Consider the following 26,356-nt stretch of genomic DNA (forward strand, 5'->3'; position numbering starts at 1 on the left):
GGTGCATTCTTTTGCCAGTCTTCATGGCAACGCACGGAACAACCCGAGCTTTGGGCACTTCTTGGGTCATCCCTAGAATTACCTCACAAGTGGTAATCGAGCATTTTAAGACGTGGTAGACCCGAAAGGCGTCCTTCAGTCACAACAGCGTGAAGGAGTGGTAATCATGTCTGTGGCCAATCGTGTGTGGAGGTGGAAAAAGGAAATAAATACGTTTAAAAATCTTTAGTGAAATCATACGCACTCAATCATCACTCCATTGAAAGAAACTGGTGGGCTTGTACGTCAATGTCTTTAACGTGATTGATTTGTAAATACAAATTAATGACTGCTACCAAAATCAACTAAAAAAAAGTCAACCGTCCAGTTCTTTCCATTAATATGTCCACAAAACCTATCCCCAGCGGTCAGCAGGTCACTCACCAATACCGGTACGGCGCCGCTGGAGTTCGCTCGATGGTGGCGAGGTCGAGGGCGCGGTCACTGCCGAGTCGCACACCGGTTATTGGGTCGTGCCCTCTGGACGCGCGGAACGGAGTTGAATGAAGAGGCACCGTTACACACGGCGCAGCGTGAAATGGGCTGCCCCGGACTGAGTTCCCACGTCACTCATTCATTTATGAGAAAGGTTAACGAAGGCAAGTCAAAATGGCACAAAAATGGCGAAAGCTCTATGGAATCTTGAGAAGTACGATCATTAGCATTGAAGTCTGATTGCCATTTTCATTTCACCACAACCCATTTTAACCCGCGCCCCGTTGGGGTCTGCTGAGCAACGCGCCCCGTTGGGCGGGGGGCATTTGGCCCACCCCCCTCTAAGATCTCGAGAACAACGCAAGACCTCGGTCAAACCGATGACGTCACAGGTCAGGTCAAAGGTCGATTTTTCACCGTTTACAGGCACTTCCAGAAATGTGTTGTAAAATCGAGTAAAATACATGCCATTGAAAATCCTCGATGGGGTATTGTTCAGCAAACACATATTTTGCCATTTGAGGTCACTGATACCAGATCAGGTCACATAGGTCAGGTCACTGAGGGTCACAATATGAAAATATCATGTGATACATGTTTTATGGTCCATTTTACATGACAAATTTGATTAGGTGGGCCAGGCAGCCTTTGGGCCAGTTATGGTTATTTTCTGGTGAAGTTCAGGTCAAGGTCAGGTCAAATTAGGACACATTTTAACTAACTTGATATTTTTGCATGAAATGGGTATCGATTTAATGAAGCTCGTCACGCACGGGGAGTCCAATGGTGATCTTTGTTTTGCGCTACGTGGTCTAGAATCTAGACTCATTTTTTGCAATCTAGACTCTAGATTGCAAAAAAATGAGTTTACAAATTTGACGTCATCAATCCTGAACAGTTTTTTTCGCTATAATTTGGCCAAAAAAAGAGATATCGATCTAAAATTTAGCATGTAGATAGAAGAACGCAGGTACTATCATATATATTCCGGTTTTTCCGAAATTCGAACAACTTTTGGGATTTTTTTTTTCCTTTTTTTCGAAAACAAATCATTTTTTATTTTGGGGTGTCAAAATCACAAAATTTTGAAAATCTGTGATAGCAGTTTTGTAGCGCCGTCTATCTACACGACACGACCACATACTCTACACGATTACCTATAGAACTTTGAAATTGCTTGTTAACTGAAGCTTTTGTGAGCGTTTTAAAATTTCATGTACGAACATGACCTCAGTTTGACCTCAATAACTCCTGACCTAAGGTGACCTCAGACTTGAAATTTTGTGTGAAGGTGTCCAATTGATGCCCGGGAAGATAACGAAAATTTGGCGGCGCGCAGCTATTTAGGAAAAACCACAGGAGGGCCATATTGCACCCCCCCCCCCCGGCCCCAGCGGGGCGAGTGTAAACGAACACATGACACACAGAATAACAAAAATAACAAGCGATAAATAGACAATAAATAGACCTTAACTGATATAAAACGTGTCGAAAGCGTTTCACTCTTTCAAGCTGTCACCTAATCCTAGTAGGTATATAGCACATTTGTGTTCTAAAGTATGAAAAAGGAGAGTGGGAATAAGCCAACATTGTCCAACCACTGCACATGATTCTAAACTAAAACGGCCGGACAATGATTTACTTTAAGCATCCTTAAACGTTAAAATCTAGACACACATACAAAATAATTTCCTGAAGCAAAGATCTCACTCATAATTTCGCAGATGCTTTATCAAAAAGGTCACGTTATCAAGGATATTGTGTTCGTTGAGCTTCATGTAAGTTCAGTGGTCTTGTCCACAGCCAGTTCTTTGCAATCCACTGTCACCCTCTGCCTTCCATCTCATCCCCAACAATGAACAAACATTGAGCAAACGCTCACAGCACCGTGCCCCCACTGCACCGTGTCACCTCTGTACCTCAGCTCACACACCTCACATTCCGGTCCGCCCAGTCCGACGGCCTCGCCCCACCCCTCCCCATGCGGGCGGTGCGGGCCGGCGACGGGCGGCGGCCGCCGCAGTATGTAAGTACCCTGGCCGCCGCCGCCAGTGCCAGTCCGACCGGGCGTGCGGGAGGACGTGTCTGTGTGTGTGGTGCTGTCTGTGGTTCGGAGCGGTGCCGGCGGCTGGCTGCGCTGGCCAGCACGCCGCGACTTCACTCCGTCATGATCGCGCCCCAGACAGAGGTAAGGAGCCTCTCCAGGGGCCAAAATCCTTCCCCTTAAACCCTCACCACTGGGGGTGATCTTGTCGGCGATGGGTTATTAGCCGACGAGGAGCGGCTTAATTGGCCACGCGGGACTCTCGGTTGGCAAACACGGTACAGGGGTGCGGTAGGGGTACTGCAGGGTTACGTCGTCGGGCCTATCGTGTTGATTCACGTCGCCACAGCCGGTTCGGAGTCCATGTTGGGGCTTTGCCGACGTAGCGCGGCGGACCGCGGGACAGACTTTGGAACCGTACAGCAAGGGACAGGCGTGGGTCAAGAAGGTTGGATGGGTCCGGAGGGTCACGACGGCGGGTCGCGTTGACTAGAAGGCGGGGAAAAGAGGAGGGTTAACGGGTCAGGAGACGGGGAGGTTGATTGGGTCAGAAGGCGGCATCCTCGTGAGCGCGATGTGGTGTCCGATCAAGTTTATGCGTTTGTTGACTAGGACTTAATTGGAGGGTGTGATGCTTTTATGTCTTCATCCAGCCGATGGCATGTCGATAGGCAATAGATGCAGGCGATTGGTGAACACCAATTGGAGGGCAATGCGTTTGAGCTCACGGCGCAGGTATTGCGATCAGGCTAATGTCTCACCTGAAGAGTTATTGGTTTGTTTACCTCTTACCGAAAACAATAGCATAGCGTATCGCGAGGAAAGGTCAAAAGTGTGTCGACATGGTGCTATGTCTATGGACCGAGTCCCGTATCAAGAGTGCATGCTACGAAAATGCATTCGCCCAGCTGTGTCGTGCTCACTGACATCCCCTAACTGAGTCAGCTACTCCGCGTCTAAGACCAGTGAAAGACGTAGCAGTCTGTGATGGCATAACAGCTGGAGATCATCGTTCGCAGTAACGGCTGCTACACTGCTACAGCGACGCTTTGCTAGCGCCCGCCGCGTTTTTCGCCGTTGCCAGGCGCCGACCAGTCCATTTGGGCTCTCCGTCGCCGCCGACGGTCTGCCCCGTCGCCGCCGACGGCCTGCGGTGACTCATCCGACCCCCTCCTCCGTCCCTCCCCCAGAGCCGACAACGCGCCACCGAGCTCCCGATCGGATGCGGCTCGCTCCGCCTCACTTCCGCCGCGCTGTTCCGCTGACGGTTCCGCCCCGTTCCGCTGACGATTCCGCCACGTTTCGCCGGGCGGAGGTTTCTAAGGCGGCGTGTCTTGGGTTGGACTCTCAGAACTGGCACCATGTGCGGTAATAATGTGTCGGTGCTGGGGCGCGTCGGCTTCAAACCGGGCTAAGAACCTCAGCGGGTGCCCGGCAGGGGACAGAGAACGTCACAGCAGGGCGGCAGCGGGGCTGAGAGCCGCGCTAATACCGTCTTCAAACACTCGGGACGACAACTTCGGAGAGACTATAATGAGGGAACGTGACGTCGAATGGGAAAGAAAGCTGAAGATAACGCAGGGCAAAAGAAACGTTGGGTTCTTTTTTGTGAGCCCTGCTCCGTCCGTTAGCAAACCATTGCCGGATGCGCACCATGCATATGAAACTTTACTGCATCTATTGCGAAATTTCCATCGGCCTTCAAACATCATCTGTCCAACTCAGCCTCTCTGACAACCTCCAAACGGCTTTAGAAGCCCGTCAGTTTCCCAGCTGTCCTCAAACCTTCACAAAGCCCGCAGTTCGCCTGTCAGTCCCAGCTGGGTCGTCTGGCTTCCTGGCTTTCCGGGGCAACGGCTTCATCCAGTTCGCCGTCATTAGCCTATCGACTGACGGGCGGTGCTGCGACATCCGCAGTGGGGTCTGTACCGCACCACCACAGAGGGGAGGCGCCAGTGAGGGTAGCGGGACGTCAGCGAGCCGCTCGGTACACCTGGATGGAGGCACCGGTCGATACCGCCGCCATGTGGTAATAAACAGGGGGTGCGGTGACTGGGGACGGGGAGTCCTTCGTATGTCCGCCATCGTAACGGCTGTCGCCCCATGCTGCTGGCTTCGTCCTGGGTGTATCAAGTTCGACTGACAATGGCATACGATAGACGGTGGCCAGCGTCGCGTCGCTATACAGCGATCTCCTGGTGTCAGGAGTGGCTGACAGACACCCACCATCGACTGGTAGCGAGGATGAAATCTGACCGTCACCTCTCCGGTGTCTCCTGACTGTCGCTGCAGCGTCACCTCTGTCCAACGAACCGGTCAGCGGCTTGGCGGTTCAACGGGTTCAGCTGCACCGATCAGGAAGTGTTTGAATGTTGCAGGTTCAGATGCAGGTCAAGGGGACGGATACCCAAGTCGAACATTTTTGTCGAAAGTCAGCAGGAGACAGTGCAGTGTTAGATGAAAACATTGCAATCAGATACTCGTATAGAGTCACCAGAGTGGCGGCCACGTCAGACCAATTTTGACGTGGCTAGATCTGCTGATGTACTACGTTGCTGATTATCCACGCTACAATGCTGGATGAGTGGAATCGTATGGCGACTTAGAAATGAGTCATTGGATTAAAGTCGCCCCATGTAGTCAGACGATCCTCGGCATTGCACAATGCCGCCTGCACATGGATTAGTAGTGTATGTGGTGTGTCGGTGCAGAGGACTTTCCGGGTCAGCACAGCTCGTGCGCTGATCCGTGCTTAGGATTACTTAACCGCTTTCCCACCGGACAAGGAGAAACAGACTTAGGTACACTCGTACATAACATCATGTAAATCATCGTACCAACATGCCTAACGTCCTATTTTCACTCTGCGCCGAGCACCATGGGAGGGACATCACCGCTTCGAACACATTCCAATTTAATTCATTATTATTTCGTTCATCATCAGCTATCGCTAATTCATGAACTTTCTATATGTAAGTTGAAATGGAAACGCACGTTTCGCATTCTTTCTCCTTTCACATCTCATCGCAAGCCACCTCTCCCTGACGTCCTAGTCAGGTACTGAGCCTTCCACTGGAGCCGTCAGAGCGAGCAGCGGGCTGGGTGGGTGGTCAGACCATCACGAAGGACCACCTGGGATCCTGCTGTCGTCCTGCGGGGCCAAAAATGGAGGCGAGTTTGATCCAATAGATAGTCTCCGTTCGGTCAGTAACGCGTGCCTCGTCAAACAGCAGCCAATAATCCGGCTATGCTATCCGTGTGAGTCACGCTGGTCGATGTTGAATACCGTCCATTAAAGCAGGCCTTTTAGAGCAGAGCATTCCCGAAACGGAAACACATCAAGACCAATCACAAAGTTCTGCGAATAGCTCAGAAGCTATCAAGACACCTTTGGGTGTATTATGCACTATCTGTTACCACGAGGCGCTAGGGCTTCTTCTAACACATACAACCAAACAAAAGCTGCAATACATCCCTAATAAGGCTCCCTTATTATCATAAGACGATGAGCTGTGCACAGGCCGCATAACTATGCACAGTTTTGTGAACAGTGTGTCGATAAGAAACACATCACCTTCAACCGAGGCGTGTATGAAGTGGCACACAGACAATCCCTGAGCTCACTCTCTCCCGTGCCGATCACTGCCGCGCCGATGGGAGGGCACGGCCGGGCGGGCCGCCTCGAGGGAAATAAGTCCGCCAACCCGGCACCAGCGGACGGCGCACTTTCCCGTCGGACTACGACGCCCCGTGGTGTCATCGGTGCCGCCTCTGACAGCGTGGAGCGACCGACGCCGGCCGGCGATCGTTCCTACACCCCTCGAACGGGCGGCCATCGGGCTGGTGCGAGTCTGAAAGGGTACAAATGAGGCGGTCAGCACCTGAAGGGCACGAAATTGACGCCATAACTCAGTACGTACTTGATGGGAATACCAAGAGCGGTATTGAGCCGCTTCTTGCTCCCAACAGATCATGGTAACAAATCATGGAGCTTCACATGGCACACGATCAATCTTCGACACCCTGAGGAGCAATGTTCCTGCTGTGCCGAAGAAACAAACAAACACGGTAAGCGTCCAGCTCTCGGTAATTCCTCAGAATATGGAATCAGGAGCTCGACTCGGTCGCCGCGGGTCGATGCATGAGCCGGGTCTCCCGACGGGAGCTCCATCACTTGCCGACGGCCTCGGGCAGAGCGCTAATGCGCCTCCCGCGGACGCCTTTCAGACGGTATCGCCGCCGACGTGCAGCCGCCCCGGTTCTGTCGGCTTCTGAACAGCCGCCACGGCCCAACAAGGAGCGGCCTTCGCGGTGTCTGCGGCCGCGGCGGCGGGCGCGGTGGCTAGGAGATTCCCACGGGCACGCGGCGGATTCAGTCCAGTCCGCTCCCGTTCCAGCTGGCTTCCGGCAGCCGCAAGGTACTTTGGTGCGCTCTGCCCAGAGGCCAGCGGGAATCTCTGCAATCCCCGCGAGTGTAGCCTGCGCACCACGGGCGCGGTCAATTTGGCCGAGTCCATCTTTTCCGTTGGCGAGGCGCTCCTTTGTTCTCGTCGGGAAGGCACATGTCTGGGATTTCCGAGCCCGATCCAGGCTTCGGACACAGGAGGGGAAGCCACGCCGGTGGAGCAGAATGAGTGGTCCAGGGCTTCTAAAAAAGCAGCAGGACCTTTGAAGTAAATTGGTAGGATCCACTTTGGAAAAACGGACACTGAAATGAATTATGGTATAAGCCAACGACTTTCACTGATCCTGAAATCCCATATCATCTTCTTCCTAGATCCATACTCGCTATATCATTCTGCATCATCGTCCTAAGCCCCGGAACCACGGAGCGGCACAGCGGGAGACTCGACTGGAATGTCTGCCATGTGAGCGGCTGGGGGCCCAGCGGGCTGAGTTGTGATTGTGACTCAGACCGTTCCTCGTCGGCCACCTGGTGTGTCGGATCAGAGCGCTATTCAAACGGACAGTCGAAGGACGCGCCGCTGGGACTGTGGGTCTCCCTCTACCCTCCCCGCCGCCGAGAGGATCTGTGCTGACCTGGGCCGCCACGTCACACCGCTGGCACGCGCTGACACAGCTCAGCGTCTCCTGGTGGAGGACAATGCAGCCGACGTGCCACCGAAAGACAAACGCGTGATATGACCCCTGCAATGTCTTTCATACTATCGCTTCACGGCATGATAGTTGATTAATTGCAGATGCAGTCCATCGCCTAACTGCTGATCGTGGTTAACAATCAAAACGCAATATTGCATGCAATAATCAGCCGTTCTGGGACAGTGTTCCGTCTGAGGGTCGCCCCTTGCACCCGAGTGGTGCTGGCGGTCTGTTTCTGGGTCAGCGGACCGCCGCTGTCTGTCCCCTCGGCATGCCAGCTGTCAGCCGGTTGTCGGGGAGCTGTTTTGGTCCCGGGCGAGCTGCCCAAGCCCTCAGCTGGTGTCGTAGCCGCGCCCGCGAGCTGTCAGCTCGGCAGCTGTCAGAAGTTGTGTGTAAACAGACACGATGAAGTGGCCAGCTGCGGTGAGATAAGCTAGACGGGATGGAACAGTGGGGATTAGTTTTGTGTTAATCCCTGGGGGTGGTCGCAATGTTAGCATTGCAGTCCAATGGCGGCGGCAGAATGCCTAATGTAATGCGATGCTGTTTGCTGTTGTAAGCTCCTCGTGCTAACTGCTAAACAAAGTCCGCCGAGCCGCGGCTGGGCTTGGTAGTGGACTTGGCAGTGTGACCACGTTCCTCCGTTGCATTTTTATCGCAGGACACGACCGTCGGACATGCCTGTCGCCTTAAATATATCCACTGCACCTTCAAGGGCGGCATTACAATTTGGCGAGTGCTACATGTTTTATGCCGAATGTGCATACAATAGATGGTATTGCCTACAGAAACATCAGACAGCTCTTGCTTATCACCGGATACATTTTAAGGCGGTCGTCGCGGAGCCATGAGCTCTGTCGCAGCGCCATGCATCTGAATAGAGGATATTATCCCAAGTCCTGTCAAGAGCCATACTTTGTCCCCGAATTTCCTCGATCTCATTCCAAGTGCAGTCGTTATGCAGACGAGGTAGGGCGGTTCTGCTAAATGTCGAGCTGGGTGAGCTAGGAGCGCACCAGGCCGCTGGTTTACGACTGAATGGTCGCGAATAGCTCCGCTGTCATCCAGAGCTACCCTGCGCCATGCGGCATTCGCCCACGCGCGGTGAACTGTTTCCCAAACTGCCCGCGCGTTTGGTCGGCAACAATCTCCGAAATTGTCCATGGCCGTTCGGAATTCCCCTTATACCGCCGTAAACTTTGTGCCGGTTCACTTGGGATTCCGCGCGTGGCAACTAATTTTGTTAAAATCACCAAATGATTTCAGGAATCCCCATCTGGCGGTCGCCGCCGTGCCGGGGCCATGTCGCATATTACGCCACTGACGCTTCGCGCGGCGGCAGTGCCACTCTACGTCACAATTATAACAGCTCGGGGAATCGTGCGCAATTTCCGCTGGGAGGACTCGCGCCATTATGGGAGCGTGCGCAACTTCGGTTTCAATTTGATAGAGTTAATGAAACCTCCCAAAGTGGTATATGGCACAGTCCGACGAATTATTTTCAATGAGAGGGTACTTCTGTGGGCGACACACGTTTTTCGCATTAGCGGTAAACTAACAAAATACGAACCTTGATACGAACGGTCTCTAAAATAAAGTTCAAGGCGAAAAACCGAACGGAAAAAAGCTTAGACCATGATTTGGTATGATAATCTCTACAATACTCAATACTCATGGTCTTAACTCTCACTATTATCCCTCAAAAAACGGCCGATTAAATGCTGAACAACTCCCTACTGCGCCATGGCCTTCCTATGTGTAAATATTGGTCCGTCTCGCGGTGCAGCCAAGGTCAGCTATGCACCAGACCCGCCGCTGCACCCCGTCCGACGGGCAGGTGCCCCTGTTCCCAGCTCCGCAGCGCCGGAAGTTACCGACACATCCCGTCCCTGAGCAGCGGGGGCGAGGGAGCGGTCTCAATGATCCCGGGGGTCGGAATGCTGCCACTGCCGTCAAGGCGAGGCCGCTCACGACTTGTGGCACACCCAGTGTGTCGGATGGGGTCGGTTCGTCCCAGGATATGACGCTTTGTCGGTCGTATTTTAGATGCGATGTGGTAAATATGCAGCGAGGTGAAAATGAATTTCAAGCATAAATCGTCAGTAGTTCTCAGGTAAAGTGGAAAGATGCTAGCCGCGTCGTTCTCAATTTTGATGTAGGGCTATGGATAGAAGAGGGTCGTTATAAAGTCGTTATTACAACTGCCGCGGGCTATGTTTCACCATCCAATAGCCGGCATGAGTCCTCGACGTTTTCTCTCGACGCTAACTTTTACATACGATGGTGGTCCCATGAAAATGGCTCTACTTATTCTTGAATTGCAGATGCATCTAACTTTTGTGAAATAATGTCGCTATATATCACATGATGCACTCAGTGAGCAGAAGTAAAAGTATTTTTGCATGATACCCTCAAAGATGATATGAATAAAAGCGGATGCATTATTTTCAAGATAATCATGACTGCGTTTGCCATGCAACTGCACTGCACCAATTCCTTCCTCGGTATCTATTTATCAATTCAGTTTCATTCTATGTCAGCTCGTTGAACGCCAAGACAACAGGCACATTTCAGCCCCGGCGGCCCAAACATCAGACACAGTCGTTGCCGTCGACATGTGACCTTTGACCTTCTCTGAAGCAATGGTCACTGGGGTCACTGGGGACATTGAGAGTCTCTTCCCGAGTCGCGAAAACACGGCTTGGAAACGTAGAAGACCCTGAGTCCAGCGAGTGACCGTCCTGGCCTGGCACAACGGCACGTGAAATGGCTGCCTCGCCGTCACGGACTGGTGATCAAGCAAAGAGGACGTTGGAGAGCAGCGAGCGAGAGGGAAAGGAGGACATGCGATGAGATGGAGAGCGTCCTTTTCTGGGCCAGCGAACGGTGGAGTCTGATCATTAGTGCCGGTTCATCTAAAAGACAGTTGTAGGCATGTGTCTCAGACAAAAAAGTGCAGAATCTCACAGGAATTATTTGCATTGTCAGAGCAGGAGGCCGATGTTGCTGACAGGTGTGCATTGCAAACCATTCCAGATTTCAGTCTATAGCCTGTTTTCAGTGCTGCCCGTCATCTGACGCACCAACAAATAAACCAGCATACTGATCAGCAAACCAAAAGAGAGATCGCTCAGCATACAGACACATTGACAAGAGACAGACCGATCCTTAGACTGGCGGCCAAGGCACTCAGACAGATAAGACAACTGGGCGCACTGATTAATCCGTCTTTGCAGAGTTGTGAGCTCTGGGTGCCACCGATGTGCAGAGTTTGTCTCACGGCTGACCTCGAATCTCAGAACGCTCGATGACTCATTGCTGCTATTGTTTTGCGCCAGTGTGTCTGAAACCGTTGCTCGCTGCAGTGCGCTGATATTCTTTGAAGTTGCCGATAGTAGCCATGAGGATAAGCGAGTACTGAAGTACCAGGTCATAAAGTCGTTTCATTAATCGTTTCATTTTTCGCCTCCTTCGATCTTTTACACAAAATGTATTGCCCTAATCTCCGGGGCCATTAGTGAACCATTAACACCCCGTTACACCCCTTTCTTTAGTCCCTTTGACCCTTGTTCTCTGATCAAAGGACATCCGCTGTTGGACGACGGACAATGATGCCCATCTTTCGAAAAACGACCCGAACTTCCCCGGCCATCCCAACTTCTGGATTTGTCTCGTCTGCAGGGTTTCCGGCGCTGTCGGCGTTGACGGCCCTTGGTCCGGCAGTTGGCAGGGTGGGTGCCAACAGCCGCGACGGGCGCCTTTTTTGTTGACGCAACTCGACCAGGAAGGGCGTGGGTGCTCTCCGTCAGCCGCCCGCTCGCAGCCAGTGGCGACAGCCATTGAGATGCAGGAATTTCTGGAGAGATGCGCTTTGTGTCGGGCCGTTATTGTGGTTGCGGATTCCACACATTCTCAGAGGCACAGCCCGGTCTTCAATGAGGGTTTTGTGTCCCGGCTGGTCGTTTTCCATGTCAATGCTGGTGGTGAGGCCGGGAGCCTTGCTCAGTCAGCATCCCTGAGGAACAACGACAAAAAGTGCCGGCCTGGTGAGCGATGTCGTAGTTTTACGATACGGTGTCGTTTCGGATGATTTATATCGCGAGGTTTCACCCCCAATCTAATGGAACCCACGCGAAAACCAATAACGATTTAAGGTTGATGGCTTTTATAGATGGATAGGACTTTCTTAATAACGCAGTAATTCTCCCAGGTCGATATTATCATTTCACTCCTAGCTCTCTTTCCACTTAAATGATGAGGGTGGTTCGGCCATAATTTTGCAACTATCTCTGCGGTGATATACTGCAATAGAGGCATTTCTTCTGACAGCAACCAGCCAATTGTAGAGATTTATCGCAACTCTGGAGCTGGTCGGGGACCAAGATTGAAAGTCGTCGTTTAGGCATCGTTAAAATAACCTAAAGCGTCGGTTTGCAACGAATAATCGGTGTGCCTGCATTGCACTAAATCGTAAGCTTAATTATTCGGAATTTGGAGCGTTCATTTGATAATACATTTTCAAACTAGCACAAAACTAGCCCCACATCATCTCGCAACCCTTATTCATTTTTAGTTTCCCGTTTTAACTTTATTATTCCCGTTCTATCGGCAGTCTTCATCACGTTCCATTTTCCGGTCCCGGCTGTTCCGGATCTTTTTATCAGAGGCTCTGGCGCTCCCCTTCTCCGCGGAATTTATACAGATACTCGCTCGCTCCCTTCTCTCATTATCAAAACGCCACCGCCAACGCAACCGTCTCCGCCACCATCTTCACCGCCCCCACCAGAATATCACCAGAACCAGTTGAACCACCAGAATCAGTACCTACCTACTAGCATACCTACTAGCTATCACCACCAGTACCGGTACCACCAGCATTACCACCAGCATTACCACCACCACCACCACCACCACCACCATCAGTCGAACCACAACCGCCACCTCCGCCACAGCCTTCCTTCGTCACCACCTCCGTCCGGAAACCCCGGCGCCCAATCCTGCTCCGAGCAGTCCCATTCAGGCGAACAGCCTTCAGGGCCGGCCGCCTACGCCGGCCGATTTGTGCGCCGACGACATCCGTCGGGTCCCGCCGTCCTATAGACGGCTTTCATCCGTCCCTCGGTCCAACGTCGTCGACTATTGTTGCTGGGCAGGTCCAGAATTGATGTTGTCCCGGTCCACACCCCTGACGCAGCTCGATGCCGACTTCTGAACTACCCCAGCGGGGCACTGCGACCCTGTTCGGGGTCGGGTCGGGTCGTTACGATCCCGAGAGTCACCCTCTAACAAACGACAGCCACGAGCGTAGTTAGCCCGCGCCTGACTCTGACAGCAGTGCCGTCTTTTCGAGTCGGCCGCCCCTCCACATTCTTTCTGTGCCTGACAGACGCGCTCTCAGATGTAAGGCCCACCGCTGCTAAACGAGTCTCGTCCCCAGCTCAGAATGCTGAATACAGGTGTCTCTCTTTGCAGGAAGCTGTGAGCGAATTGACGGACTTACCAACAATGAAACATCGTTGCTAGTCTCTATGGATTCTGCGAAAATATGTTCCGTCGGTATTGGCGGCATTGACAATCGTCATGTCGCCGGTAATGACGACTGTAACGCTGTTGTCGGTACCGACACAACGCGTAGCTTTATGGAGCCATCGGTATCGATGTGGCGTTCTGTCACGCTGTCCCCGGTCAATACAACACGGGTCTCGACCAACCACAGGTCACAATATACAGGGTGGAAAGTAATTACGCGAACATACTTTTTCGTCTTCTAGTAATGAAAAAAACGGCGGTGACATAAACAATATATGTTTTACTTTATCCTTATCTAGTTGCGATGCATTGACATAGGCGTTCCGGCATGATTTACATCAGCATGTGAAGATCTGTTGGCCAAAGCTCAGTCCACACCTTATAGAGCTGTCCAGTGAGGTAATCGGTATTGGTGGCTCCTTGCAGCTTTTAGACGGTCTCCTGAGGAGTCATCTGGAGATTTTTAGTCGAATTGAGGCCCAGGCGTTTTCCAGATCAGCTTTTGTATGTCCCGAAGAAAAACAGGTTCTCACAGCACCGCACCAGTATTGCGTTTTGTTGGCCATGAAAGTAAGGATTTCACCAATCACGAAGAGCAGTTTCTTTGCGTCGGGCACAAAAGAGCGCTCAATCATTTTGCCCCTTTCGTTGCACGGTGGATTAGACAGAGACACTCGTCTTGGAGGATGTTCCACCGGTTGTATACTTTATTTTTAGTGATCTTTTTTAGCGCTACACGCAATTCTGACACCACCCGGGGGCTCGTGACCCACTGATGTGTTCCTTTGCCGGATGTTTGAAGGTTGGGACGGACGGGACATAGGACGCAACAGCAGCCCTCAGAGCAGTTGTTCTGCAGGTTTGACGGATGAAACAGTTTCACAGATGTCTCACCCAACCACAAATCCAGCTGCCTGTCCTCCTCTGTCCATCTTTGATTGTCTTTGAAAAGCTTCAATTAACAATTCTGCTGTTAATTTGTGAATTTTGGTCATCCCAAGGGTTTGTACGACTTAATTTTCGAATTTTTGCGTATTAATGTGCGAATCGTGATATCCTAGATCGGGTACCCGGCCAGAGTAAGCTATTTTGCCAGTTTTCAGGTCGACTGGCGTCGTTTTGACGCCGACATGGTGACCACCCATCCGGCGACAGAATTCGCCGAGGGGTTGCTGCCGCGGACGGCTTTGCTTTTTAAGTCCTCTCAAGTGTTATTATGTTTTAAAAAAACGTATAATTGTGCAATGCTGGTGCTGAGACCGCTACGAATCCCTTCTCCGCCATTCCAGCGAAAATAATCACAAACGCTTTCCCTGGCAGCTCCAAATTGAGCTCTTTGCCCATTTCGGTCTTGTGCAGCGTATGGTGTCTGCACCATTTTAAGTCGAGAGGTTGTTTAAGACCTTCCAGGTCATTGTTAAAAGTTAGGTCACTTTTGGTAGATGAGGCGACAACAAACACGACCAATTATGTTCCATGACAGCCCGTACTCATAAAAATGCTCCACTGACGGTCAAAATTGTAAGAAAATACATGTTCGCGTAATTACTTTCCACCCTGTACGCTGCAGTGTTGTGCGAGGGTGGCTTACGGCTTGCTCAACGAGGCTCACGAATAGAATTGCCTGGCGTCACGCTCAACTGTTTTATCGAACGCTCACAGTCAGCGATTACAGCTGAGTCGCGGTCCATTTACTGAGATCGATTAGTTAAATGGAACCATTTCGTGCGCGATTAATTTCATAGCTACGGCGTACTTCACAAACATATAGCTGCACAACACATGGCTTCGGTCAGCACTATCGCTCGATACATCCACCCCACGGTACATTGGCGACGGCGGCGACACACTGCAGCTCGGTTGAGACCCCCGGCCCCCACTCCCACCCTCGCGCGGGTCGCCGTCGGTCGCCAATTTCTCCGCGGTCCTGCCGTGGCCGGCATCAATTGCTCAGCGCCACCACCGCGGTCGGCTCATTCCGCGCCTAATTCGCCGCGGGATGACGTGCGCGGCGCGGCAGTGACGGCAAACAACGTCATCGGTCACCGCCGGATGACGCCCAGTGACGCCGGCGGCGGCGACCGTCACCAGCCGTCACCGGACTGGGTGATTGCCGCGGGGAGTGGCGACAACAAGGAACGCCAGTGACCGGACGATGCTGATGGATGGGTGGGTCAGAATACAGATTGCAGTAAATAAGCCACTAATCCAGTGCTGAAATGGATCGCCATCGTTTTTGTCCGAGCTCTGCTTCCGTGCTGGGCCTGGAACACTTTGTCATATTGCTGATTTTGTATGGCTACTGGCCAGGTCTTCCCTTTCTTTGTTGCAAAGACGTTGGTTCTTGGCCGTAAGCATTACTCTATTTCTGGTCCGCGTTAGGGTTTCCGACGGCGGAGGCACTCTCCACCATTTTCCGGTCCCAGCGCCGACACACGTTTTCAATCTCCGGGCTACTCGCCTCTTCCGCCTACCACCGTTCATTTTCCATCCGGGATGGGTCAGTTTCGGGCCCATCCCGGCTCCATCAGCCGGGGACGGGGTGCGTGTCGGTTCCGGCCAGTGTCGCCGCCGCGTCTCCTGTGGTCCTCCACTATCGGGTTTACGAGTCGCTATCGGCCCTCCCGTCTCCGTAGCGCTACCAACGCTGTCTGAAGTGGATGGCAGAGGGTCGCGTAAGGCAGTGGGCAGAGGAGGCGGGGCGGAAGACGGCTAGGCTCTCGGCAGAGGACCAGCGGAGGAGCTCAGTTCCGATCGTCGACCCTCGTCTCCGCCGACCGCTATCTGGTACCCATCAACGCTGGCGGCGAGCCCCAGACGCGCTACCGCCACTGTCGCGCCACAACCGCCGCAGCCACGTCACTGACTCGCTTCTGGGAACCAACTCCGCAGTCTCGGGAGTCCCTGGGAGGGGCTGCTATCGTCTGAGGGCCGCTCTGACTCCCAACAGAGCCCACCGAGCAGGGAAGATATGCGAAAAGTTACGCCAATTATCCGAAGTTTCTAATTTTGTATGCGTTCGTCTCTTGGTTTAATTCGTTTTTCTTTATGATTGTGCAGTTCTTCGGGGAAACTGAATATCAAAATGAAGATCAAGGCACTAGTTCTGACAGATAGTTGGATCATACGTTATGGCTGCAATAATTATTCTTTCTTGGTTTGCTGGTGGGAATGAACCTACACATTAGTCAGGCGAATCCCTTTCACTGTTTATCTATCAGAAACTGTCTTATGTCCCAGTATAGTATTTAGCGGTTGCACTAATGCCACATTGAAATAGGAGACAGAAAGCAGTAACGATGAGCTGACGAGTCTCCAGACCGGTTCTTTGGCCGGTGCCGCCCCCAGCTGTGCCCCTTCTCTGCCTTGTAACTGAGTCCTGCTACATTCCCCTTCCTATGTAGGAATCCAGCGGGTAATTGGTCGATTTGTCCGCTCGGCCGTCCGCCCCAGCCGGTCACCAGATCCCCATGTGGTCGGTGACCGGACCTGTCCGTCCCTACCCGTCCTCAGAGGGGAACGGACAGGCGATTAGCGGCTGTATCGCTTCATTTGTGTGAGCAGCTGTGGTCGGCAGCGCGGGGACGCGTGCACCGAGCTTCGACGGTGCGACTATCGCCGCTGCTCACTGGGAATGTTTGCACACCCGGCGCTGGCTCTGCCGTCAACTGCCGCCGCGTCGGCTGTTGGGAGCAAACAGGCGCGCGTTGCGTAACGTTTGCGGCATGACGGACAGCTGCGTGACGGCGGCGCCGCTGAGAGCAACTCACGTGTCATCGACTGCTCAAATGTCTGGCCTGCCGTCAGTACGGCGGAGAGGTGTACAACTAAAGGCGGCGCCGATCGGACCGGTCCCAGCAGGTGCGGGCCGGCGGCTCTGCACCGTTCATCGAGCCGCGGTAATGTCATTTGTGCCCGGTCTCCCTGGGACTGCTCGCGCACAGGCCCCGCTCGGTGGAGGCGGCACGCCGCGCCCTCCCTTCCCGTGGGTGGCTGACGGCGACGGCGACTGCATAACATCAACGGATAATGAAATCAGCCCAACTCAAATCCGCCTTTGGCCTCGTCATTGGGCGAGGTTCGCTGATGCATTGTCGTGCTCTCTGATAAATGCGCCGGCGGCGACGGCAGAAAGTCCTTGTTGGTTTAAACTCCTGGGTGCCGGAAGCACACCCATTCCTGGGCACATCGACCTCACGCCTGGCGTTTGGAAAGCGGCACAGCTGAGAGCTGGTGAAGCGTGCGCTCTCAGAGTGTAAATGAATGTGCGTGTGTCATCCCGACTTCACCCGGGCGCGCGGTTTAACTCCCGCTGCGAACCGACCCGCCCCGGCAGTCCCCAGAGACGGCGCATAAACAGTGTCCCGACTGCATAATCCTGCACCATTCGGGTAAATAGTCGCGCGCAGCTGCCGCCTGCCGCCGCCACCGCAGATAAGTCGGCCGTTAACAGATAAACCCGCTGTAATGACGCGACTCATCCCGCTGACACGGCAGCCGCAGGCGTCACCGCGCCATTCCACCTCATCGCACATATGACTGTTACAAATGTCGTGGGAGCTTTGCCAGGAAAGCCCGCAGACGAGGCGCTTAGCACCGGGCGTATTTCGAAACATTTGCTGCCTCCCTGAGCCTCTTCGATGAGTTCCAAATCCTGATGTCTTGCCGGCTAAACTATCAGCTCGTAATGTCCCAGATCCAAGTTGTCGTTCGGTAATGCTCTGAGGATTCCCGGTGCTCACACAAACTGTCCGAGGACGCAGTCGGGCTCCAGAACAAATTGACGCTTTACCGCCGCTTCAGGAACGCACACGGACGGAAAACTACCTACCTCTGGCGAGAGATTTATCGGTGGGCGGTGAACGTCGCTGCTAAATCAGCTGGGTGACAGCGTGTGGCGGGCCAGTTCAACTGCCGATTCGGTCAGTGCCAACCGGCCCGGCAACCGAACCGAAAACGGGCGCCGGTAGAGCGGCAATTCGAATGTGAACCGGAGCTGGGGATGATTACAGTTAAAGGCTGAAGATGGGTTTGGAAGGAGATACATGTAGAAAATTGATAAGAGTTTATGCAATTAGACTAAAGTCAAACTAGGGCACTAAGAGATGATGTTCACGGAAAATTCAATACATTGCAGTTCCATTGCACATCCTATGACATTGGTAACTACCGAATCATGTCACCGATGACCCCACAGTAACACAATTCTTTATAAAAAAAAATAGTCCACGTCAGTTGTCATCATGATGTTGATCAACAAGTCATCCGTTCGCATCAACTCAACGCACCTCATTCAGGAAGTGCTCTCGCAGAGCCACATCAGCGACTCGGCTCACCTGGCGCGTCCCGCAGGTGTCCCGGCGGTGTCGCCGGGTGAAGTTTACGCCTCGGGCCTGTCCCGCAGCCCGTCTCCCGCCCCGTCCGTCGGAGTGATTTGTTGTGCAGTAGCGAGTGACGAATCTGGGTCGCGCTATCCGACCTGAACGCAGCCGACGGCTTGCTGGCAGCGCGCTCCGAGCTCCTACCATCTGCACCAGATGATGGGTCAACGCGCACAGGCCCGGTCAACGCTCATCGGCCCATCTGCTCGTCTGATGACCGCTCAGATCAGTGAGAGAGCAGAGAAAGTCAGTATGTTCTGTACCATCTCACTCCCAATCAGCAGCAAATCGGTTTCTCGCGTGCCTCCGGAGACGGCGCGCTTGGGTCCGCGGCTCTGCGGAGGCCCATCTCTCTCTGTTCCTCTCCCAGCGCAGGGTCCGTTCATCCCAGACGTCGCGGCGAGAAAGGAATTCCGTGTGGCGCTTGTTTGTGCCGAGTATTTCTCCGCCGTTTGTCTCCTGGCAGCCGTAAAAAGTGTCCGGACCTGACCGGTTGGACGGGCTGGGCTCGGTGATCTCCACGTGCCGCCCGGCGCCGCGAGCCGCCACCAGCGCCCGCGGATAACCACCCACCGTCTACCGCCCACCGCCCGGCGACCACCGCTTACCACCCACCATCCACCACCACCACCCACCTCCCATCGCCCGGCGACCACCACCCACCGCCCGCAGCTCTCCGCCACCCGTCGTTCGTTCCACCGGCAGCGGCGGCAGAGTCAGACGGTCCGGCGGTATTTATTTGTTTGTCGCAGACCCCTGAGTTATTGCCCTCGTTGCCAGTCGCGCTGCCGCATGCTGCGGTTGCAGAAGCGTGCTGCTGTTTGTTCGCCTGTCGAATGGGTGCAGCGAGCTACCAGCACTGTCGGAAATCGCTTCCCAGTTGGTGGCTGGTCTGGCGCTTGTCGCTCGTTGAATCAATAGCTGCTACTGGATAATTAGCGAACAAAACGATACAGCTACATGAATAGACGAGCGACAAGTGGTCTTGTCGAAAGGGCTTAATAAGGGGAGGGGAGAGCCGGAGCGAGACACCGCTAATGAGTCGACCGTGGAATTTGGAGCACACTCATAAACAGTGTCACCCGTCAACCCCTGGGTCCGGGAAGGGAGGCGACTGGTCCAATGTTGTGGAGGCGCCGGTCGAACGCGGACATATCGATCCCCAAGGACCTCATTTGGGCCCAGATCTGTCCCTCGATACCAACAACGCGGCGACTGTGTTTGGGAATACTACATACCACCCCCGTTCGTCGTTTGGAGGCAGTTGGTGATCCATTGAACAATATCCGCTGCAGCTTTGGAGGAATGACTGCATGAACACAGTGTAGACTCTTTTATCGTTACCGGTGCGCTGCCAGAGTCCAGTTTTGCCGATTATGCAGCACTGGCTTCGAGTTATGCATCCGGTCGATTCATTTATGCACTTGACCCGGGATATTCAAAATATGACTGTCAAACCTGACAGCTGGTTTGCAGGGGGTGGGGAGCGAGGTCATATTTCACTTAAAGGGACTGTCCCACCTTAACATTAGAATTGAGTTGAGATAGCCATCTTGATGGGCGTTCTTTGAAAATCAGAGTCGTGAAAACCGTTTCTCCAGCAATTACTTCATCGCAAATAAATTTGTGTTTGATTTTGACATCTGTGCAAATAAGTGCCACAATGTATTGGTATTGGCACTTAAAACCTGTGACGTTTCCGCCTTTTCCGAAGTTTTTGTATCTGTCGACTTGTTTTTTATTGAAACCTTGAAAAATAACAACGCCTCTTGGAACAGCGCCCGGCGCCACGAGGTGGAGAATTAAATTGATGTGCCAAACTAATTCTTATAGTCTTCTAATTCTAGCAGTATTTTTATTTTTGTATTTAAATATTTAAGAGGCCGTCCTATATGTGACTGAAGAATGCAAGAGCCATGAACTTATCAATGGCAGGTGTCAAGTTCAAGTGTGCAACTCACTGAAATTAATCATAGTATCAAAATCATAAATGATTTGCTCACTGCTGTTTCAACTCCATAATCAAGACATGCTCTGAGGAGTCCACAATCTATTGATGGTGACAAATAAGGAAGAGACAATGAATGTTCACCTTTTTATTTCTGAACATCCAAGACGACTAACCTTGAGCCGTTAAACATTGATAATACCCTGTTTGCTGAAGTGTGGGTGGCCTGAGGTCGACCATGTCTAGTAAAGAACTGTTGTTTGTGTAAACACCATGCAGAGGTATTTTGAAATAAATTTTAGTGATGTAATGCATCATTCTTTGAACTGAGTTGCTGATGGCGGATGAAAGCGGAAGTGCTGCACGTTGAATCAGAAATGCTCTGTTGCGCTTTTAAGCTTATGTTAGATTTTATAGATGGCTTAGTTTTCCTGCAGATTTCATCTTAAAGCTGTCAATAGTGTTTTACCTTTGTTTCCTGGGAGCAGATCCAGCTACTAACATGAGCATCAAGCATGGGACCAGGACTGGGCCTTTGTACCACAGTCGCTGCGCTGCTTGTCAAAACCTAGGTAATGTGCTTTGTTAGGCCATGCTGTGCATTTTTTTAAACCTTTAGAGTACTTTGTGATCATTGACACACATATTGATTATTGAACCTGACAAACAGCAGCAAAATCACACCCCATCCTTACCTCTGTGCAGTGTCACCCAACAGACAACAGGGCTTCAAAACAGGCAGGTTCCGCATTCAAGTCGCTTCTTGCAACTATGTGACTAATGTTAGGACAATAGACGTGCTGCACAGGGAAGGTGTGTTCTTTGTAGCTCTTGAAAAATGAAGTCATGCCTAAAATTCAGTTTAGAATATTACAATTACAAATAACTTGGATAAAAGTTGCAAAACATGAACTCTGACTGGTCAGTTGAAATATCTTGAGTCAGTGAACCACGCCTGGGCTGGAGGTGGTCAGTTCCCTGACTTGCGCAACCTCGGGCACCTCGGGCAGGAACTGTGGGACTTGTACATGGACAAATTGAATAGACGCTAGCCTAGATTATGTCGTGGCTGCAGTCCAAGACGTGTTCACCAGTTGCCGTTGCTGCCGCTGCCTGCTGCTGCCCTGCGTGCCAGCTGGCAGCTCACTGCTGGACTGTTTGCGCGCCAGGCATCCTACTGGACGAGTGGGGTAGGTCGCAGATCTTTGAGAGTGAAATGTTTGGTCTAAATATAGCTTGAAACTCTTACAAATAATTTAATTAAAAGGCAAAATTTCAGAGGACTCCATTGGTGTCTCAGTGGTGACAATCAGAACTTGATCAGAACTGTTATCATGCTGAATGCTGAAACTGAGGATAGGGCTGAGCTGGTAGGCTAGAATCTAATATGCAGGCTTACAAGGTCCCCAGTTAATCCACAAATTTGTCAGACTTGCCTGTAGATAAATTCATGCAGATGAAATGTTTCTGGCAGATAGCCCTAAGGCAAAATGCTATTCAAACTTGATCCGCAGCTCGTTGCGTTCCACATGAGCCACTACATCAGAGTCACACAACTCTGCCAAATGTCCTGAAAGGCCACGATTTTTCCAATAAGTAGGTATATTTATTATTTTTCACAGACACAACAAAAATACAAATGCAGGTCACTACAATTCATTCTGCTTCAATTACAATTGCTGGAATGTGTTTTGCAGACTTATTATATTGAATCTTGAACAGACTATATTATCTTACTTTGCTCATGGGCCCAGGCCAGTACTGCAGAGTATGGCTCGCAGGTCGCCAAGGAGCACTGGCCTAAGTTCAAAATTTACACAAACCCTGCAAACTGAGCCAGAAAATTCACACCAAAGGGGGCTGAGAGAACACTTCGCACCCCGCTACACTAAATCTGCACCACACCAAACCAAATCCACTCCGCACCACACTTAAATCCGCACCAGACGAAGGAGTCTGCACTGACAACATCTGGACAAAATTGCCATACTTTGCAGTCTGGCTCATGGCTATATCCATTGTGATTCTTAGGTCTGATTATTGAAGTTGAGCTCACTTCCATCATCCATGTGCCCAAGACATTGTGGGCAGCATCAATAATCAAACATCACCTCACATGACCTCATTCCTAGTCCGGCTCGATGTGAGCACTGAATAGACCTAGTCTACTACAGCTCACTACAACTTCAACTTCAACAACTTCAACATCAATATCTTGCTTTTGCTTATTAGGAAGCATTCTATAATCTTTTAAAAATGATAAATAAGGCCTTGTTGATATTCTTTGCAGTTTGCGACCTTCTTCTTGACAAAGTTCAAGCTTCAATTTTCCAATTTTCATTTCAATCCTTTCCATGAACATTGAACATGTTTGTGTTACTTTGCATGTTACAATTTCCTGAGTTTTGATTTCATGCGCAATGTTTGTACTATTCGCGGCAGAAGCGTAACAAAACTTTGTGCCACCGATTTGGCAGCTAGGAAAAAAACTTTGCCCGATAAAAAAACAATCATATGACGTAATCGATCCAAAAGCTTTAAATTGGAATTTTTAAACAATTAGCCAACTATGGGCCGAATGTTTGCCAATTTCGTGTACAGGGGCCCCTAATCTATGTCTTGCAACACAAAAACAGTATATCAAAACAATTTTTTGAAGGTGGGACAGTCCCTTTAAGGTGAACAGCTTACGACCCAGCTGGAAAAACTGTGGATATCTGACAGGACAAAAGTGCAAAAAATCGCAGTATGTCATCGTTTCAAGCAGTCCTTTCAATCAGTTACATCAATGGAATCCATCGAGTAGTTCGATCCTTGAGGTGTTCCAGATACTGATGGATTTATAAAAGCGATTCGATCCATTTAAATCGGTTAAAATTCGATCTATTACGTCCAATCGATTCGTTCGATCTCTTCGCTCAAATCCGTCCATACGTCGCCTCTGGTCACGCAGCTGGGAGCCAAATTAGCCTTGGAGCTATGTTTACCTCCATCGGTCACGAAATCGCCTGGCCTCGGAAACTCTACATTCCAGCTGTCACGAAATCACCTCGGCTCGGGTGCTCGCCCGTTCGTTGTCACGGCATTGGTTCGGCTATACCTACTGCTAAGGTTACGCTATAGCCAGCAAGCTGGATCGGTACTCACCTTTCCGAAACACCCACATAACTGTGAACTGAGACATGAACTTCTTTCCACTATCGCTGTTACTGTCTCCTGTGGGGCTTTCGTTTAGCTCACGCTGACATCCCGCCCGGATTCCATCCGTCAGATCAGCCTTGCGTCGAGGTAAGGCGACCCATTCCCACACCCCGCCGAGCGCTGATACGTCGGCCGTCCCTGCGGTGAGCGGCCCCAGCCCGAGACATCAGCTCGGTCTGTAACTGAATGCCCCGTTGGTAACCAAAGCTGCCACGACTGAATGCCGCGCGTAAGTGCCGATCGTATCGGCCGGTTTCTAATCCCACCACACGGCCTCCTACTGGCTCCCCGCCGAGGGCCTGGCGGTGAGCGGAACGAGAGGTCCCCTCCCCGATCTCCCCTCCGCACATAGGGAGTGTCCCCCTTAGATGAATTTGAATGATTGTTGTTTCCAACAAATAATGAACTCTTTGACTAGTTGAGGTGAGCCTATTGGTCAAATCCAGAATCTGTCAAATGTCAAACCTGTGGAACCGCAAACAGCACAGTAGACAGGAAGGGTATGACGGGCGGGCGGATGTTTCACCGGACAGCCGTCAGTCAGCCGATGGGCACGGAAGTCCCCACCGCACTGCGTGACGAACGGGAAGCAAACGCGACCAAACACGGCGCGGCACGCCCGATGCGCCTAACGTGACGCTGTGACGCCGCACAGGGCGTGACGTGACGCAGCGCGACGTAACGGGAGCGCGAGGCAGTGGTGCGGTGATGGTGTGGAGGGGTCGGGACGGTGTGTTGTTCTTTGCGGCAGAGTGTGGCGACACTGACCGTGACGAAGCTGGTGAGAGGGCGATGACGGAATAACGTTGACGAAGTGTGTGTGTGCTTTGAGGCAGGGTGGTTTGGCATGTGGTTTGACGCGGTGCACAATAGAGGACACGTTTAACTCCGTTGCGCAGTGACGCTTCCGCTGTCTTTATCTCCACATGTGGTCTGTTGTCATTGTTCCGCGGTCATATATCACGGTTGTCCAAATTTTCTCACTGGCCCGGACACAGCACTGGAGGTGATTTAAGCCCAGGCGAGTGGCCAAAAACGGCAAGAGCCTGGACTGATGAATGAGGTCCAAATTCTGACAAAGTCGTTCCATTTGTTTTCATTTTCTGACAGTCAACAAGGGGTGTAGGTATTGAAAACACAGCGACCGTTCATTGTTCGCTGGACTGGCGAACAAAACCAGACAATGCCGTCTCATTCCTTTCGTTTTCGACCGGCTCTCGATTGTGATTTTTGCCTCTCTCCAGCTGTTCACTTCAGTTCCGCGATCACTTCCACATCCACAAGTGCCCCCGGGCGTGACCTGCTCCTTTGATGAAGACACGCCAGCCGTCGGCACCTTCTGCTTCGTATCAATAGCGCCACTTTTTGCGCCTCTCGCACACGGCGCCAATTCTGGCGCGCGTGCGGCCGCGGCAGCGCGCAGGCCAGCAACAGAAATAGATCTCCGATCGCCTCACCAGCGCATTGTCCGGATCGCTCGCCTTCCGCCGCTGCCATCACCGTCATCAGCTGCAGCGTCGGCACGTTGCAGGCCCGACACTCGGTAGTATGAATATCGACCGGCGCGAGAGTGCAACCGAAAGATACATGGGATAGCCCGCTCATCCACTTTCCATTCTCCGTTACGGAAAAGTTGCAGGAGGAAATCGAGAGTGAGTGAAGCCGAGCGGACGCCTCACCGCCACGCATGATCAACGGATCGGTGGAGGAGGACAGTTTTCATTTCCTGCGCGGGCGCGCCCCTCCGCAGGCCTCCCCGCTTGGTCCGGTATGGATCTATCGCGTGCTTGGCGGCTCTGACTTCCTTGTTCGGTAGGAGGGAGGCCGTAGAAGAGATCACGCTAGACTGTAGGGGAAGCCAAACCTGAGCCGGACGGGTGTTGGAATCCGTGGTTACATTGCCATTTGGCCAAAGCACCCAAGAGGTCACTGAGTTGAAGCTCAGTGCACTAGAGTTTGATACCTGGACCTGATAACAGTATACCTGCTTTGTGTTTCGTGTGCACCAGTCTGTTGTCTTTCTCCTTGTCCCTCCTTGGCATCTCCGCTCCCCTCTTCTAGCGCTCCCTCCCCGACATCTGGTCTTTATCTATTCTTCCCCGCATATCTCCCTCCGGCACTTCGTCATCTCCACCCGTCATCCTTCTCCGTATCTCCCCTCTTCCCCAATCTATTTCTCATTTGCCTGATTTACGCTATTTACATACGCATCACGATCTGCCCACCATAGGAGCTAATCTCGCAAGGACCTTATGATTGTGTCATTTGTGTTCATGGGCGTATCGCGCGGGGACGATACTCGCTATCGTGACATCCTCCGGCCACCGGTTGCCGGAAGACGGGGCTTGATGATGGTCCTCCGTTTCCCGTTCTCAAATGCCCTCATGCCGAATCGCTACGATCTCAGCGGTCCGCTAATTTGAATCGCCTGGACCGGTTTGAATTCCCGTGATGTTATCACGAGGCTATTCAGATTCGTTAGAGCTGGCTACGTCTCAAGATCGCTACTGGAGATTCTCACTGACAAATGGCGCCGTTCAGGATGTGCTATCAGAAAATGAGGTCTTCTGCTTCATTTCAATAGACTCTTAGTGCATAAATATATAACTAATGTACAATCAGAGGGTGGTGTCTGAATGCCTAACAAATCCTGCTTAAAATCCAATGGCACGGCCAGCA

At 51.9% G+C, this 26,356-nt stretch overlaps 1 protein-coding gene across 2 annotated transcripts in view; it reads left to right on the plus strand.

The window, feature by feature from the left end:
- Positions 1-2,530: 2,530 nt before the first annotated feature.
- Positions 2,531-26,356, plus strand: part of LOC122363697 (protein sprint-like) — an 80,687-nt gene continuing 56,861 nt past the window's right edge. For both annotated transcript variants that reach the window (XM_043333236.1, XM_043333235.1), the window contains exon 1: positions 2,531-2,662. In XM_043333236.1, the coding sequence (XP_043189171.1) occupies positions 2,642-2,662 (21 nt within the window). In that variant the 5' untranslated portion in view covers positions 2,531-2,641. The remainder of the gene's footprint in view (positions 2,663-26,356) is intronic.

Source organism: Amphibalanus amphitrite, unplaced genomic scaffold (genome assembly GCF_019059575.1).
Source record: "Amphibalanus amphitrite isolate SeventyFive unplaced genomic scaffold, NRLGWU_Aamphi_draft 000635F_arrow, whole genome shotgun sequence".
Classification (NCBI taxonomy): Eukaryota; Metazoa; Arthropoda; class Thecostraca; order Balanomorpha; family Balanidae; genus Amphibalanus; species Amphibalanus amphitrite.